General features: G+C 41.2%; 1 protein-coding gene across 8 annotated transcripts in view; it reads left to right on the top strand.

Moving 5' to 3' along the window:
* Window positions 1–14,881, top strand: part of ARMH3 (armadillo like helical domain containing 3) — a 178,014-nt gene that overhangs the window by 74,640 nt on the left and 88,493 nt on the right. For 7 of the 8 annotated variants that reach the window (XM_089898097.1, XM_022568962.3, XM_089898096.1 and 4 more), the window contains 2 exons: window positions 14,027–14,109; window positions 14,642–14,768. The exons of the other annotated variant lie outside the window; for it this stretch is intronic. In XM_089898097.1, the coding sequence (XP_089754223.1) occupies window positions 14,027–14,109; window positions 14,642–14,768 (210 nt within the window). The remainder of the gene's footprint in view (window positions 1–14,026; window positions 14,110–14,641; window positions 14,769–14,881) is intronic. 8 annotated transcript variants of the gene reach the window in all.

Here is a 14,881-nt window from a genome sequence, read left to right as displayed (position 1 = left end):
CGCGGAATCCTAACCACTGGACCACCAGCGAATTCCCTGTTGTTTTTGTTTTCGATTGTAGGCTGTCTCTGTGCTGAGGATCAGCCTGAGGTGTAAACTTAATGTTTTCTTAGGTCTCTTCTGAGCCTTTTCTTGGGCATGTGCAGTCACTCTCTAATTTTCCCTGAATATGCAGTTGTTTCTGAATGTCCTAGTTTTTTTTACTTCTGAATGCCTTCTTGGTTAATGTTTATATTATCCTAGTATTTACCTTTTTTTTTTTAAATTGAAGTATAGTTGATTTACAATGTTGTGTTAGTTTCTGCCGTACAGCAAAGTGATTCAGTTATACATATGTATATCCATTATGGTTTATCACAGGATATCGAATATAGTTCCCTGTGCTATACAGTAGGACCTTGTTGTTTATCCATTCTATATATCATAGTTTGCATCTGCTAACCCCAAACTCCCAATCTGTCCCTCCCTTACTCCCTCCGCCCCCACCTTGGCAACCACAAATCTGTTCTCTAGGTCTGTGAGTCTGTTTCTGTTTCTTAGATAGGTTCATTTGTGTCGAATATTCTAGTTTTTAATGTCTGGCTCCTGAAAGGGGAAAAGCAAAAAACGAAGGTGGGGAAAAAAGGGGCACTAGCCCCTTAAATCTGGAAGTCACTTAACAGGAGGGGGAAGGGCTTGCAACAATGAGGGGAGGTGCAACAAAAATGGCTGGCCACCTCTTTGTCTGCACCTCTGTGATCAGAAGCAGCAATCAGTGATCATAGCACAGATCCCCAGTATTTGGAAGACAGGGCCCTTTTTGCCCACCCTAGCTCCTGCAAGCTGTGTGCAAGCTGCTTCAGAAACAGGTGCACAGCTGCTTACCACAGGCCTGGGATTGGGTGATAGGTAGCTGCTAATGTACTAAGAGTTGAAATTGACCAAAATGAACCAAATTTACCCTCCAAGTTTTCCTCTGGAAGTTGCAAACTTTCATCAGAGGCCAGAGTTCTAAAATAGTTATATCAGACAGATTCTGCCAGTGCAGTTATTGCCTAGGTGGAAAGAGAGATTCCTGGTGTTTCATGCTTTGCCACCTTCCCAGAATCCTCCCACTGGACATACTAACTTTTGTGCTCTGTTCACCTGGAGAGGCTCATAGCATACAGCCAAAGCCATTTCATTTTCTTGTTTGATTCATTGGTCTCAGTTTCAGTGAGGTGCTTGCGTTTGCAGCCAGACAGTTGCCTGTATTCTGAGAAGCCACCTAGTGTATTTTTAAATTATTCTGCTGGTAAGTGTTGGTTTCTGAGTCTTTCCTGTGCCACTTGGCTGACCGGCAATGAGCCTGCTGATTGCTGGCAATGTCCCTGAGTAATTGGTGATTTTGTCCAGAGATGCTAGAATTGGCTAGAGTTTATAGTGCCTCTGGGGTTTTGGAGGCATTGACTTGTTACACTAGTGCTATTTCTAGCCTGTCATTTGAGTTCTTCTACCTCTCTCCTAAGCAAGTGAGGAGCTAAATATTTCTCTTCTGTCAGTCACTGTGAAATTATCCATATCCCCTAATGATCGGGTTTTGACCTGGGATCTGTGGCATCTCATCCTAGCTCCATGCCAGGCCACAAAATAGGGCCTAGATGAGTCCTGTCTTTGCTTTCTATCTCTTTCTCTTCATAGCATGTAAAAGCTGTTCAAACAGACAGCTCTCTCTGACCCAATTCTTTGGAGACATTATTTGTGCTCTGCTGGAGGCTCTGTGTCTCCTTCCTGTTTTTAATCTTATTTAAATGTCATTCACTTGGTTTTGTAATTAAACCTCCCCTCTGCTTCTCTGAGACAGGCGCTGAGCTACCACTTAATTGTATCTTCCTGTGGTTGGCTTGTTCCTCTCTGCACCTGGTTTACTTCAATGTCTGGGACAGGTTTTAGTTCTGGAGAAGTTCCCATATCCATTATTCATTCCACTCTCCTACATTGCAACATGGTTTGCTGCTTACTACTTGCTACCTTCTTCTCCTCCCCTTGAATTCAAAGCAGGATAGAAAAAAGTCTGGGAAAGTCCTCATTGTGTAGGGTACATTAATGCTAGGAACAGTTCTGTGAACAAGGTTCCTTGTGGAGTGAGAGGGCCCAGTGTAAGACAGCAGGATTCTCAGGTGGGTGGTACTGAGCTCTTCTCATTTGAGAAACAGATTGGCTGCTTTTGCCTCTGGGAATTCACTTGGGCCTCAGGGAACCATCAAGGTACTCATTCCTGGCGCAACTTCCCAGAACCTGCACACTCTGCTTTATTCCACTTGAGTCTGCATACAGAAAAGTCAGAACGTCTGTACACTGCTGCCATATTTGATGCACAAGACTCTCCAAGGAAAGAAACTAGCGCCAGAGCTAAGTAGGAGCCTGACACTTGCCTCTAGTACAGAGTCAAAAGAGGCAGCTGGGGACTTCCCTGGTGGCACAGCGGTTGAGAATCTGCCTGCCAATGCAGGGGACACGGGTTTGAGCCCAGGTCCAGGAAGATCCCACACGCCGCAGAGCAACTAAGCCCATGCACCACAACTATTGAGCCTGTGCTCTAGAGCCCGTGAGCCACAACTGCTGAGCCTGTGTGCCACAACTTCTGAGGCCTGTGCGCCTAGAGCCCAAGCTCTGCAACTAGAGAAGCCACTGCAATGAGAAGCCCGCGCACTGCAACAAAGAGTAGCGGTTGAGAGGGGGTACCCTGCTCGCCGCAAGTCGAGAAAGCCTGCGTGCAGCAACTAAGACCCAACAATGAAGACCCAAAGCAGCCATAAATAAATAAATAAATAAATAAATAAGAAAAAAAAAGAGGCAGCAGTTGCTGCCAATTTGTAGTTCCTGAAAGCAAACCCAGAAACTAATTTTCAAAGTGCCTGGTGGAAAAGACTTTCCAATGAAGAAACAAGTGTGTATGGAGCACCCACTTCCCTACAACTTAAACTTATTGAATGTGTAATGTAATACTTCAAATGTTTCACTGACACAACTTCTCTGTTTTTCACTCAGTGCAGGTTAAGAGTATTTGGAGCCAGGTCTCTGGATCCTCATTTAGTAGAAATAGAAAAGATTAGGAGGCAAACCCAGGATCCCTAAGGATTTCCTAGAATATTTTTAGTATAGTTGACCCTTAAACAAGTTGAAGGTTTGGGGTGCTAACACCGCCCACTACTCCCTCCAACCCTGTCAAAAATCCACCTATAACTTTACAGTCTGCCCTCCCCCTATCCACGGTCTCACATCTGTGGATTCACCAACCACGGATCATGAAGTACCATAGTACACATTTATTTTTAAAAATACAAATATAAGTGGACCCATGCAGTTCAAACCCATGTTGTTCAAGAGTCAACTGTACTTCAGTACATTGTTAGCTTTGATTATAAACTGATTATTATTCTGAGGACTGCCATAGTATTGTCTTGAAGGCTGTCCAGTGTTCATTTTCAATTTGCATTCCTGCTCAAGATCTATGGCTCTCTGTTGATTGAGTATATTTGGATCCTTTTCTTTTCCCCATCAAAAAGGAAACACCTTTGTATACTCACCTATACTCAGTATTGTGTACCATGATGTAGATTTCAGCTCATCAGTTACACTGAGGTTACAGAAAGTTGGGATGGAGTGTTTGCAGGGCTCATGCTAGTGTCTGTGGAAAGAAAAACATTGGCCTCTTGTTAGTTAATTGGTAAAACATACATAAAATTTACCATTTTAAGTGTACAGTTCATTGGCATTAAGTACATTCACATTGCTGTGCAACCATCTCTACCTTCCACCTCCACAATTTTTAAAATTTTCTTAAACTGAAACTGTATCCATTAAACAATAAGTCTGCCTTCCCCCCTCTCCACACCCCTGGCAACCACCAATCTACTTCCTGTCTCTATGAATTTGATTTCTCTAGGCTCTGCATATAAATCGAATTATACAGTATTTGTCCTTTTGTGACTGACATTTTTCACTTAGCATAATGTCTTCATGTTTCATCCATGTAGTAGCATGTGTCAGAATTTCCTTTTTCAGGCTGAATAATATTCGAATGTATGTATATACCACATTTTGTTTATCTATTCATGTGTCAATGGATTCTTGTATTGCTTCCACCTTTTGGCTATTGTGAATAATGCTGTTATGAATACTGATGCACGAATACTTGAGTCCTTACTTTCAACCTCTTGTTTTTGAGAGTGTGCAGGTTAAAGTGTCTTAGGTCAGTGGAGTGAAATCCTGAGACACTTACAAGAGAGATGGACTTGAACTTACATGATTTTTCTTTTGGTCACTTGGATGTGTGAGGGGCTGATTAAGTGGAGTTCTGACTAAAGTTATGGTTTTGGGTGGCAAATATAGGTATTGGCCCTAGATAGCTTGCTCCCGCACACTCTACAAATGTTTGTTTTTAAAGATTTATTATTTATTTACTTATTATTTATGGCTGCGTCAGGTCTTAGTTGTGGCACGTCAGATCTTCGTTGAGGCATGCGGGATCTTTTCGTTGCAATGCGTGGGCTTTTCTCTAGTTGTGGCGTGCGGGTTTTTCCTTCTCTAGCTGTGGCGCGAGGGCTCCAGGGCGAGTGGGCTCTGTAGCTGTGGTGCGCCAGCTCAGTAGTTGTGGCGTGCGGGCTTAGTTGCCCCTGCGGCATGTGGGATCGTAGTTCCCTGATCAGGGATTGAACCCGAGTCCCCTGCATTGTAAGGTGGATTCCTTACCACTGCACCACCAGGGAATTCCCAACAAGAGTTTTTTTTAACTGAAGTTTAGGAGGAACCAGTACAGTTTCATAGACCTCAGCAGGGGGAGTTCATGGACCTTCTTCTTGGTATGTAGCCCTTAATGTAATTTAACTTCAACTAGTATGTGGCTTTGGGTAACTTATTTAATCTTTCTGAATTTCAGTTTGGTTATCTGTTAATTGGGACCACTAATACCTACTTCATTGGATAATTAATAGGATTCAGTGAGAGTGATGTACTTTAAGTGCTTTACATGATGCCTAGCATCTAGCAGACACCTAATAAATGTTACCTCCCTTGCCATTTATGACTTTTGTGTTTCTCCCTTTGAGAAGAGATGAGAATACAGTTTGCGGGAGGTGATTTCTGTAGTTAAGTGTCTCTTTTTAAGGTGTCAGGTGGAGCACAGTAGAAAAGAGGAAAGTTTGAGATACAGTTGTCTCTCCATATCTGCATCCACAGATTCAACCAACCATGGATTAAAAATATTTGAAAAGAAAATTCCAGAAAGTTCCAAAAAGCAAAACTTGAATTTGCTGCATGCTGGCAACTATTTACATAGCATTTACATTATATTAGGTATTATAAGTAATCTATAGAGATGATTTAAATTATACAGGAAGATGTGTGTAGGTTACACGGCAAATACTACATCATTTTATTTATTCATTTATTTTTTTGCGATACGCGGGCCTCTCACTGTTGTGGCCTCTCCCGTTGCGGAGCACAGGCTCCAGACGCGCAGGCTCAGCGGCCATGGCTTACGGGCCCAGCTGCTCCGTGGCATGTGGGATCCTCCTGGACCGGGACACGAACCCGTGTCCCCTGCATCGGCAGGCAGACTCTCAACCACTGCACCACCAGGGAAGCCTATATCATTTTATATAAAGGACTTGAGCATCTATGGAGTTTGGTATCTGTGGAGGGTCCTGGAAACAATCTCCACGCCCCATCCCCCTATCCCCGCTCCCCATCCCCCCATCCCCGCTGTGGATACCGAGGGACCGCTGTACTTTGTGTGAGCTTCTAACACAGTTATTGACTTGTAATTGTTGTCATTCAGCAGAAAGATGTGATGCATTTCTCTGTATGATATATCTATCTGGCATTGGTGTTTTGGGACAGCCTACTCCTGGGGCTGTGAAGGACGGGGGCCAATGAGAATTGTCTGTTAAGACCTGGAAGGTCTCAACCACCAAGCTTGTCATCTGAAAAGATTCTGCAGTAAGCTGTGCCATTCTGTTTTTTTTTTTTTTTTTAAATTAATTAATTAATTAATTTTTGGCTGCATTGGGTCTTTGTTGCTGCGTGTGGGCTTTCTCTAGTTGTGGCGAACAGGAACTACTCTTTGTTGCAGTGCATAGGCTGCTCATTGCGGTGGCTTCTCTTGTTACTGAGCACGGGCTCTAGGCACGTGGGCTTCAGTAGTTGTGGTGCACGGGCTCAGCAGTTGTGGCTCGAGGGCTCTAGAGTGCAGGCTCAGTAGTTGTGGCGCACGGGCTTAGTTGCTCCGTGGCATGTGGGATCTTCCCGGACCAGGGCTCGAATCCGTGTCCCCTGCATTGGCAGGCAGATTCTTAACCACTGCGCCACCAGGGAAGTCCCTGTGCCGTTCTGTTTTGTGGATGAGTAGCCATTGCTCACCTAATGGGCAAAACTGTTTACACAGCAATGGGTTTCTATAGCATAGGCCCTTTTTCTTTGGAAATCTCTCAGACTAAGGATCATGTCTTTGGTGAGGAAGAGCTTGTGTTAGTCCCTTCTCCCCTGCTTCCTTTTAAAACTATTATTTAAAAATTAGAAACATGGTAAACCAAAGGGTTAAATTAAAAAGAAAAAAAAAGTATATCCTGCCCCTCTTATCTTCACAATGACTACAACATGTATTGTACTTGATACCAAACTCTTATAGACATATGACTAATTAACAACACTGTTTATACAACCAACCCCTTATCTTTTGTAGTTATCTTAACTCTTCCCTCTATGTACTGTTACTTCTGTGACAGTTTGGTTGGTTATGTGCCCAGATGGCACCAAGTGGACAAGTGGATCAAGGGCAGTTTTCTAAAAATGTGTGTGTGTGGAGAGTGGTGAGCCAGGAGTCAGCCAACATGAGCTCTGTGCTACTTGTGTGTTGGCACCGAGTACCAGATCTCTGCTGTCCTTGAACCTGCCCCTGGCCCAAGGCTATTCTCTGGCCTGCAGTTAAACCCTGTTCATAGCACTATACCATAATAGCTTATGAATAAGCCTGGATATTAATTGTTTATACTCATGCCTTTTGTTTGTTTGTTTCAGTTCTGATTTTGCATAAAGAAGGGAGATCTTGGCTCCATTTGAAGTCCAGATCTGATCATATTCCATCTTCAGTACATAATTTTGAAGGAGGCAACCCTGAGTGAGGGAAATAGGACAGTTTTAGTTGACATTTATTATTATTATTTTTTAAAGATACTAAGAGGAAGCAGAAACAGAAAGGGAGATAGAGGTGTGTGAAAGGTGAGATTTAAAGGAGGGAGGTAAGAGCTGATGTAGAGGGCCTGCTGAGGCAGCTTATGCTGAGAAAAGCTACTGGGTGTGTTTTAGTGTTGAGAGTGAGTAGAGGAAAGGTAATAATGAGGTGTTAAACATCTTTACTCTAATAAGTAGTTGAAGACCAAGAAAAGGAGGGGATCAAATACATGAAAATAACCTTGGAGCAGCCAGTAGGTGGAGAAAGTTATATAAACCAGTCTAGAGAAGCGTTGGTAACAGTATAGTCAGGAAGTCTAAGCACACCATTTATACGTAAGCTTCCTTCCCTTTAACATTTGACTGCATCTAGCACCTTTATTTGTTTAATCTTATGTTAATGGAATGGTAGAAAGAACACTAACCAGGAGACCAGGTTCTAGTCCCTGCCTAGTCACTAACTAGTTGGCGTGGTGGTGGGGGGTTGTTTTCGAATCCAAAAAATGAGGGAGTTGGATTAAATGACCTCTAAGGTCCTTTCTAGCTCTAAAAGTCTAAAATCAGCTATGTCAAAGCCTCACAGACTTTGAACTCCCTTCACGTCAGGTCAGAGGATAGAAGACAATGTGTGTGTAGTGATGTGTATAGAACACTAAACAGTTGATAGAATGAGTGCAAAGTCAGATGTTGAAGGAAAAAAGCATTATTTTATGAGACATTTGGGACATTCCTTTTTGAAGAGGAATCGTGGTCCCTGATGTCAGAGGCTTGTGGGAGCCAATTTTAAGGTTGCTTTATTCATTTTAGCTGCCTGTTAAATTCCCTCTAGAGAATGATAACTTCCAGGTAAGAAAACCCTGGCTTTTTTAAGAGGGTAGGGGGTCTGACCTGAATTGTCAGGGGCAGAATGCAGGTTTCCCCTGACACTGACTCTCAGAGTATTGAAGTGCTGGACTCTCCTTCTCAATACTGTTTGGCTCTGCTGACATCTGTGGCAATTGGGACACAGGCCACCTCTTGGCCTGTGCCAGAATTGCTCTTCCTCCCCTCATATTTATCACGTTGTCATCCCTGACTCTGAATCCCAGAGATCAAGACTAGCTGTAGTCTAGCAGAGGAGCAATAAATCATTGCTCTCACTTCCTTTTCTCCAGGTTTTCTACCCCTTAATTACCACATAACCACTTCTGAGGCTGCATCTTTGTGCTGTGTGTGCCTGGGACAAAAGCTCTCCTTGATTGGATATGTGCAAAAGCAGCTTTGTCTCTATCTAGCCATTATGTTTTGCAGAGTGCCACGTGTGTTACCCATCCTTTTCTCTTGTCTCTGGTGAGTTTAAGGAGTCTTATTGTCAGGTGATTTATCCATTAATAGGGCTTTTCTAAGCTCTGGGGTTAGGGGGTGGACTGGGCAGCCCCTACTCATTAAGGAGAGAGGTTTGGGCTGGGTGAGTGCTTGTTTTTTTTTCCCCCCTGCTGCTGTGCTGCCCGGCTTGCAGGATCTTAGTTCCCCGACCCGAGAGTGAACCCAGGCCATGGCAGTGAAAGCGCTGAGTCCTAACCACTGGACCACCAGGGAATTCCCTTGGGTTAGTCATTTTTATGTGGATTTTAGCCAGTCCCCTTCATTTTCTGGGCTCCTAGTAGGAGCTAAGCAGGTTGTGTGATCCAGAATGGGCTCCCGTGGAGCTTTTTTGGGGTCCAGTCCAATAGATCACTTGTTAACAGATGACATCAAAAGGGCCAGCTGCCTATCATTTGCCTTTCCATTATGAAACCTCAGAGAACTTGAGTCAGGGTGAAGAGTTCATAGATGAGGATACCTATCTCCTTCATCCCTAGCAAGCCTTCTTTTTTTTTTTTTGGTATTTGAAGGGAAGGTCCAGGCTTTAGAAACAGAATATAGACAAGCTATTGTACTTTTGCCTGCTGCTTCTTTACTGTACTTGTGCTTTTAGAGGATTGAGAGTGAGGGGTGTTGTGTGGCAGGCAGCAAGTGTCTGGAGAGACTTACTTCTACTCATCATTCCCTGCTGTTTCAAATCAAAGCTCACATCTCTTTTCTAAGAGTAGTAAACTTCACACAAAGCTCAGACAGCATGGGAGAATGGACTTCTTTGCTGGCAAAGAAGCAGATATGGTCTTAGAAAAGGAGAGGTCAAGCCTTTTTTTGTGTGTCTGTGGAAGTAGGAAGGGTTGAGGGGGAGAAGACAAAAGGAACATCAAATACTTGCAGCTGCTGAACCCCTTCTTTATAGTTCCCCATCAAACAGGGGAAATAGGTACAGGGGCAGTAGTCATGATGGGCAGAGAAGCAGAATTTATTTTATAGTCTTAGTTGAGAGAGTATAAGGCAACTGGTAAATTATTTTATGCTTAATATTTATTTGCAAAACTGTCTTTAAAGCTGCACTGTTAACCTAGGGACTTGGCAGTCAGTCTCATGACTGAGATTGCTTGGGTTTTAGCACTGTCTCCCCTCATTAAAGATTACAAGGCAAAAAGGGGACCTTTTCAGTAAACGTTGTCACAGTCGAGAGAGGACAGAGCAAGCTGCGCTTTTGTTTAAATATTTAGCACAGTTAAGGGCTTTTTTTCCCTTCATGAGCTCCATTCTTTTTTTTTTTTTTTATTCCTAGGTATTTTATTCTTTTTATTGCAGTGGTAAACGGGAGTGTTTCCTTAATTTCTCTTTCAGATTCTTCATCATTAGTGTATAGGAATGCAAGAGATTTCTGTGCATTAATTTTGTATCCTGCAACTTTACCAAATTCATTGATTAGCTCTAGTAGTTTTCTGGTGGCCTCTTTAGGATTCTCTATGTATAGTATCATGTCATCTGCAAACAGTGACACTTTTACTTCTTTTCCAATTTGTATTCCTTTTATTTCTTTTTCTTCTTTGATTGCAGTGGCTAGATCTTCCAAAACTATGTTGAATAATAGTGGTGAGAGTGGGCACCCTTGTCTTGTTCCTGATCTTAGAGGAAATGTTTTCAGTTTTTCACCATTGAGAATGATGTTTGCTATGGGTTTGTCATATATGGCCTTTATTATGTTGAGGTAGGTTCCCTCTATGCCCACTTTCTGGAGAGTTTTTATCATAAATCAGTGTTGAATTTTGTTAAAAGCTTTTTCTGAATCTATTGAGATGATCATATGGTTTTTCTTCTTCAGTTTGTTAATATGGCGTATCACATTGATTGATTTGCATATATTGAAGAATCCTTGCATCCCTGGGATAAATCCCACTTGATCATGGTATATGATCCTTTTAATGTGTTGTTGGATTCTGTTTGCTAGTATTTTGCTGAGGATTTTTGCATCTATATTCTTCAGTGATATTGGTCTGTAATTTTCTTTTTTTTGTAGTATCTTGGTCTGGTTTTGGTATCAGGGTGATGGTGGCCTCATAGAATGAGTTTGGGAGTGTTCCTTCCTCTGCAGTTTTTCGGAAGAGTTTGAGAAGGATGGGTGTTAGCTCTTTTCTAAACATTTGATAGACTTCACCTGTGAAGCCATCTGGTCCTGGACTTTTGTTTATTGGAAGATTTTAAATCACAGTTTCAATTTCATTACTTGTGATTGGTCTGTTCATATTTTCTGTTTCTTCCTGGTTCAGTCTTGGAAGCTTATACCTTTCTAAAAATTTGTCCATTTCTTCCAGGTTGTCCATTTTATTGGCACAGAGTTGCTTGTAGTAGTCGCTTAGGATGCTTTGTATTTCTGCAGTGTCTGTTGTAGCTTCTCCTTTTTCATTTCTAATTTTATTTATTATTTATTTTTATTTTTATTTTTATTTTTTTTGCGATACACGGACCTCTCACTGTTGTGGCCTCTCCCATTGCGGAGCACAGGCCCGGACACGCAGGCTCAGCGGCCATGGCTCATGGGCCCAGCCGCTCTGCGGCATGTGGGATCTTCCGGGACCAGGGCACAAACCCGTGTCCCCTGCATCGGCAGGCGGACTCTCAACCACTGCGCCACCAGGGAAGCCCCATTTCTAATTTTATTGATTTGAGTCCTCTCCCTCTTTTTCTTGATGAGTCCTCTCCCTCTTTTTCTTGATGAGTCCTCTCCCTCTTTTTCTTGATGAGTCTGGCTAATGGTTTATCAATTTTGTTTATCTTCTCAAAGAACCAGCTTTTAGTTTTATTGATCTTTGTTATTGTTTACTTTGTTTCTATTTCATTTATTTCTGTTCTGATCTTTATGATTTCTTTCCTTCTGCTAACTTTGGGTTTTGTTTGTTCTTCTTTCTCTGGTCCCTTTAGGTGTAAGTTTAGATTGTTTATTTGAGACTTTTCTTATTTCTTGAGGTAGAATTGTATTGCTATAAATTTCCCTCTTAGAACTGCTTTTGCTGCATCCCATAGGTTTTGGATCATCGTGTTTTTGTTGTCATTTGTCTCTAGGTATTTTTTGATTTTTCTCTTTGATTTTTTCAGTGATCTCTTGGTTATTTAGTAACGTATTGTTTAGCCTCCATGTGTTTGTGTTTTTTATGCTTTTTTTCCCCTGTAATTGATTTCTAATCTAGCGTTGTAGTCAGAAAAGACGTTTGATATGATTTCAATATTCTTAAATTTACTGAGGCTTGATTTGTGACCCAAGATGTGATCTATCCTGGAGAATGTTCCATGTGCACTTGAGAAGAAAGTGTAATCTGCTGTTTCTGTATCAATGTCCTATAAATATCAATTAAATCAATCTGGTCTCTTGTGTCATTTACAGCTTGTGTTTCCTTATTAATTTTCTGTCTGGATGATCTGTCCATTGGTGTAAATAAGGTGTTAAAGTCCCCCACTATTATCGTGTTACTGTCGATTTCCTCTTTTATAGCTGTTAGCAGTTGCCTTATGTATTGAGGTGCTCCTATGTTGGGTGCACATATATTTATAATTGTTATATCTTCTTCTTGGATTGATCCCTTGATCATTATGTAGTATCCTTCCTTGTCTCTTGTAACATTCTTTATTTTAAAGTCTATTTTATCTGATATGAGTATTGCTACTCCAGCTTTCTCTTGATTTCCATTTGCATAGAATATCTTTTTCCATCCTCTCACTTTCAGTCTATGTGTCCCTAGGTCTGAAGTGGGTCTCTTGTAGACAGCTTATATATGTGTCTTGTTTTTGTATACATTCAGCAAGCCTCTGTGTTTTGGTTGGAGCATTTAATCCATTCACGTTTAAGGCAATTATCGATACGTATGTTCCTAAGACCATTTTCTTAATTGTTATGGGTTTGTTTTTGTAGGTGCTTTTCTTCTCTTGTGTTTCCCACTTAGAGAAGTTCCTTTAGCATTTGTTGTAGAGCTGGTTTGGTGGTGCTGAATTCTTAGCTTTTGCTTGTCTGTAAAACTTTTGATTTCTCCATTGAATCTTAATGAGATCCTTGCCGGGTAGAGTACTCTTGGTTGTAGGTTCTTCCCTTTCATCACTTTAAATATATCGTGCCACTCCCTTCTGGCTTGTAGAATTTCTGCTGAGAAATCGGCTGTTAACCTTATGGGAGTTCCCTTGTGTGACATTGGTCGTTTTTCCCTTGTTGCTTTCAGTAATTTTTCTGTCTTTAATTTTTGTCAATTTGATTACTCTGTGTCTCAGTGTGTTTCTCCTTGAGTTTATCCTGCCTGGGACTCTCTGCGCTTCCTGGACTTGGGTGGCTATTTCCTTTCCCATGTTAGGGAAGTTTTCGACTATAATCTCTTCAGATATTTTCTTGGGTCCTTTCTCTCTCTCTTCTCCTTCTGGGACCCCTATAATGCGAACGTTGTTGCATTTAATGTTATCCCAGAGGTCTCTTAGGCTGTCTTCATTTCTTTTCATTCTTTTTTCTTTATTCTGTTCTGCGGCAGTGAATTCCACCATTCTGTCTTCCAGGTCACTTATCTGTTCTTCTGCCTCAGTTATTCTGCTATTGATTCCTTCTAGTGTATTTTTCATTTCAGTTATCGTATTGTTCATCTCTGTTTGTTCTTTAATTCTTCTAGGTGTTTCTTCTTTAATTCTTCTAGGTCTTTGTTGAACATTTCTTTCATCTTCTCTGTCTTTGCCTCCATTCTCTTTCCGAGGTCCTGGATCATCTTCACTATCATTATTCTTAGTTCTTTTTCTGGAAGGTTTCCTATCTCCACTTCATTTAGTTGTTTTCTGGGGTTTATCTTGTTCCTTCATCTGGTGCATAGCCCTCTGCCTTTTCATATCGTCTGTCTTTCTGTGAATGTGGTTTTGTTCCACAGGCTGCAAGATTGTAGTTCTTCTTGCTTCTGGTGTCTGCCCTCTGGTCCATGAGCTCCATTCTTATACAGAGCTGAAGCAGTAGGTTCTACAGTATATCTGGCACATCTGTTGACCAGTTAGAATTAAAACATTTTCTTCTTAGCAGTGATGTTTGAAACAGTTACATAACTAAAACTTAGTGACTTGGGATGCTAGCATCCTAGGGTGAGAAGGGGACACTCAATAAACTGAGCAAATATGATGTGGAAATCACCATGCAGGAATAAATTTGGAACACTGAAATGTCCATTTTATAATCAAAGTTCTGACCTCAATTGCTGTTTACGAAGTGGCAAAAAGTAGATTTTTAAAAACCTGTGGGCAGATGAGCAGACATGTGCTTGGGAAGGTCAGTGCTTTCTTCAAATACACCTACTTTGTCTGCTTTTAAAAAGTCCTTAGTAGCTGTGATGTACTCATTCTAGCCCTCTTTGGATTTCTGTAGAGCTAGTTTACTTTCATTGCTTTCATTTAATAACTTTATTGATTATGCTTTGATTACCTTATTGATGCCTTTCCTTCTTTTTTTTTTTTTTTTTTTTTCTTTTTTAAGCCTTGATAAATTTGCTGAAGTTCCTTATGTCAAATGAGACCGTACTTCTGGCCAAACACAACATTTTTACCTTAGCCCTTATGGTGAGTAGCAAAAAAATATATTTATTTTTATGAGCTGTACCCTAAGGCAGAAGTGGGCTGGTTTGAGACAGGAGCTGGTATTCTAGGGATTAAGTCATAGGGAAAACCAGGCCTTTATTTTCCCTTTGGATCAGAATCTCTACACTGGTGCTCCCCACTTTCACCTATGTCTTTGGAGAACCTGGGGTCTTTCATGAGATAATGGTAACACACCATTATATGATATTCCCACCAAACAGATATAAGAGGTGTAAATTAATTTCAAGAGCATTGATAATACTAAAAAGTAGAAAATAATTAGGTAGTGGTGAGTTTTGAGTACTTATAACTTGATTTTAATATAATTTATTGAATTGCAAGTTTATATAAGTTAATCTTTAATAATGACTTTAATAACCAGCTCACAAAATTTCTGAAAATTTAACAATTAACTCTTGCAAGACAATAAGAGCTGGCTATAGCACACTACTGATAATACCCTTCTGGTCTTCATAGTATGATACCTGTTTATGGGCTTTTGCTTCTTTTTTAGATTGTGAACCTATTTAATATGTTTATCACATATGGCGATACATTCCTGCCCACCCCCAGTAGTTATGATGAACTCTACTATGAGATTATCCGCATGCACCAGAGCTTTGACAACCTCTACTCCATGGGTAAGCTGTCTTCTTTTTATTCCTCTCCCCATCAGCTGTGATTTTTGGTATATGAGAGGAAAAGACTACATAAGATTCTCCTCTAGTTGCTAGGTGCCCTTGCTTGGCACAGA

Source organism: Delphinapterus leucas, chromosome 16, assembly GCF_059928025.1.
Source record: "Delphinapterus leucas isolate spDelLeu-1000000601 "Yukka" chromosome 16, BTC_Dleu_Yukka2, whole genome shotgun sequence".
NCBI lineage: Eukaryota > Metazoa > Chordata > Mammalia > Artiodactyla > Monodontidae > Delphinapterus > Delphinapterus leucas.
The sequence above is the reverse complement of the archived record's forward strand: the minus strand, read 5'-3'. Positions and strand labels throughout refer to the sequence as shown.